This window comes from Geospiza fortis, unplaced genomic scaffold, assembly GCF_000277835.1.
Source record: "Geospiza fortis unplaced genomic scaffold, GeoFor_1.0 scaffold145, whole genome shotgun sequence".
NCBI classification, from domain to species: Eukaryota; Metazoa; Chordata; class Aves; order Passeriformes; family Thraupidae; genus Geospiza; species Geospiza fortis.
In genome coordinates this window covers 3,833,053-3,835,878 of record NW_005054362.1, presented here as the reverse complement: position 1 = coordinate 3,835,878, position 2,826 = coordinate 3,833,053, and the positions used below count along the sequence as shown (strand labels likewise).

General features: G+C 50.1%; 1 protein-coding gene across 1 annotated transcript in view; it reads right to left on the bottom strand.

The window, feature by feature from the left end:
- FICD (FIC domain containing) overlaps positions 1-2,826 on the bottom strand; it is a 5,764-nt gene that overhangs the window by 2,312 nt on the left and 626 nt on the right. The window contains exons 2-3 of the mRNA XM_031059448.1: positions 2,349-2,692; positions 658-1,105 (exon numbers count right to left, since the gene is read on the bottom strand). Of these exons, the coding sequence (XP_030915308.1) occupies positions 658-1,105; positions 2,349-2,692 (792 nt within the window). The remainder of the gene's footprint in view (positions 1-657; positions 1,106-2,348; positions 2,693-2,826) is intronic.

Sequence of the window (2,826 nt, the reverse complement as noted above, 5' to 3'; positions counted from 1 at the left end):
TGAGGGAAGAGATGAGGATCTGACTCCATGTTTCAGAAGGCTTGATTTATTATTTTATTATATATATTATATTAAAATTATACTAAAGGAATAGAAGAAAGGATTTCAACAGAAGGCTAGCTAAGAATAGAAAAAGAAAGAATGATAACAAAGGCTTTTGTCTTGGACAGAGAGTCTGAGCCAGCTGACTGTGATTGGCCATTAATTAGAAACAACCACATGAGACCAATCACAGATGCACCTATTGCATTCCACAGCAGCAGATAATTATTTTCTTTTCCTCTGATGCTTCTCAGGAGAAAAATCCTGGCTACAAGAGGCCTCAGAAATGAAATGTAAACAATAATTATCTGCTGCTGTGGGATGCAACAGGTGCATCTATGATTGGTCTCCTGTGGTTGTTTTTAATTAATGGCCAATCACAGTCCAGCTGTCTCGGACTCTCTGAGAGTCACAGGATTTTATTATCATTCCATTTTCCTTTCTAATCCTTGCTAGCCTTCTGATGAAATCCTTTCTTTATTCTTTTAGTATAGCTTTAATATATAATTTTCTTTTAATATAATATATATCACAAAATAACGAATCAGCCTTCTGAAACACGGAGTCAAGATTCTCTTTGCTCGTCCTGGGACCCCTGCAAACACCCCCACGCACCTGGTCTCGATGATGTGCCGGATCTCAGACAGCGTCAGCGTGTTCCCCTCGATGGCCACCGTGTGGTAGATGTGGTGGTAGTAGGATTCCTCCATCACCCTGCGCAGGGCGGAATTCCCTTTGGGAATGGCCATCACCTTCTTGACCTTGCTGTCAATGATGCTGAAATACCTCTGGTCGATCTCCTCCACCAAGGGCAGCGTCCGGCCGCGGTTGCTCAGAGCCTTCTCGTTGTGGGGGGAGATGGTCAGAGCTTTGGAGTACAGGTAGTCGGCCTGCAGGATGTCCTTCTCCTCCTCTGAAAAGATCCCAAACTCGTTCAGGGCATCCACGTAATCCGGGTCCATTTTGAGGGCGTACAAGAAGAGTTTGTGAGCCTTCTCCCGCTTCCCTTGGCGCTTCATCTCCAGGGCTTGATTCAGAGCTGCTCTGGCTTCCAGCTTCACCTCTGGAATGAAGCAATAACAGATAAAGTGTGGTGAGTTTTACTGGAAACCTCTGGATTCTGTGATCCTTGTGCCTCCCTTCCCACTCAGGATATTCTATGAACGACTGTTCACTGATACAAAAATTGAACAAGAACTGGAACAGAATTTGTGTCCCAGAGATTTATGCCATGTTTCCAGGCTGAGTATGAGGCAGCAGAGCCATTTCTGGCAGCAAGTATGGGGAGGGCAGGACCTGTGGGCAGCAGGCTCAAGGTGGCCACAGGTGGCCACCAAACTGCTTCACGTGGGAGGAAACTGTTTTAACAGTGTTCCCTTGGCTTCCTTTTAGGTGAAATTATAATGTTAACATGATTATCTTGGCTGCCAACAGCACTTCTGTTTTTCCACTGAACTATCCAACGTTTTCCCAGCACTAAGAGCTTTAATGCAAACAAAGATACAGTGCTGGAATTGTAATAATTCCTTTAAGTGTTTTCCAAATTAATGTCCTGGCTGATACTGGCCATGGCTACAGCCTGACATTGCCTGAAAGGCTGGTCTGTGCCAGGATTTTGGGATTAACGCTGTGTAGCCCAGATTTCTGTGCATTAAACCACCTCTCTGTGTTCCAGTTGCCTCCACAGAAGTTGCTAGTACTGAAAACACGAGGAAAAACTCTGGAGAGACGGAGCAATGCCAGCACAGGGGCCTGGAATGCAGTCAAGGAGCTGGTGAGGACCTACCTGACCTCGGGGGCATTTACAGCCACTGTTAATTGCAGTTAATTACAGTTTGTTACCATCAGGGTACAGCGTCACTCCCATCAGGGGTACAGGACACGGTCAGGAAGGGGATGAAGATCTCTGGGTTGGTGTCAGGGTTGGAAGGGCCCTCTGGAAATCACCCACTCCAAGGCAGGGTCACCTGGAGCAGGAAGGTCTCCAGGAGGGTTTGGAATGTCTCCATGGAGGGAGATTCCACCACTCCATGGGCAGCTGTCCTTCGTGGAAAGAGGCTGCTCCTCGTGTTGAGGTGGAACTTGTGTTTTAATTTTCTGCTCCTTGTCACCACCGAACAGAGCCTGGCACCATCCTCTGGAGATGTTTGTGTGCATTGCTGAGATTCCTGCCTCCAGACCCCTGCAGTCTCCCCTCATCACAAAGATGCTCCAGATCCCAAATCACCTCTGTGCCTTCTGCTGGACCCTCTCCAGCACCTCCTTAACCAGAGGAACTCATCCATTGCCCACCCAGCACCTCTCACCTGGGGATGCTTTTCCCTTGAGCACCAGCAGCTCCAGCCCCCGGGAGGTGACGCTCAGCTCCGTGCTCTGTCCCATGATCCTGCTGATTCCCGAGGAGGAGCCCAGCCTGTTCCTCAGCAGGGACAGGCCCTTGAGCACAGCCTGGCACTGGTTGTCCAGCGGCAGCAGCAGCATCACCAGGGAGCTCAGCAGCAGCACCAGCACGGCCGCCCAGCGCACACGGAGCCACAGGGACACCCACTGCAGCTCGGGATCGGTCGCCATCGCCACGAGGCTCATCCTGAGTCCAGCACCGACACCTGGAGCATCTCCCCTGTCACTGCTCCCACCTGGGAATGCACAGCTTTAGCCACAGCTCCGTGCTGGGTAAGAGTGGGTCTGGGTGATGTGCTTTGGGTCTGAGTGAGATGCTCTGGGTGATGTGCCCGGGGTGATGTGCTCGGGGTTTGTCACAGCTGTCCCTGCCACCCCCTTCCC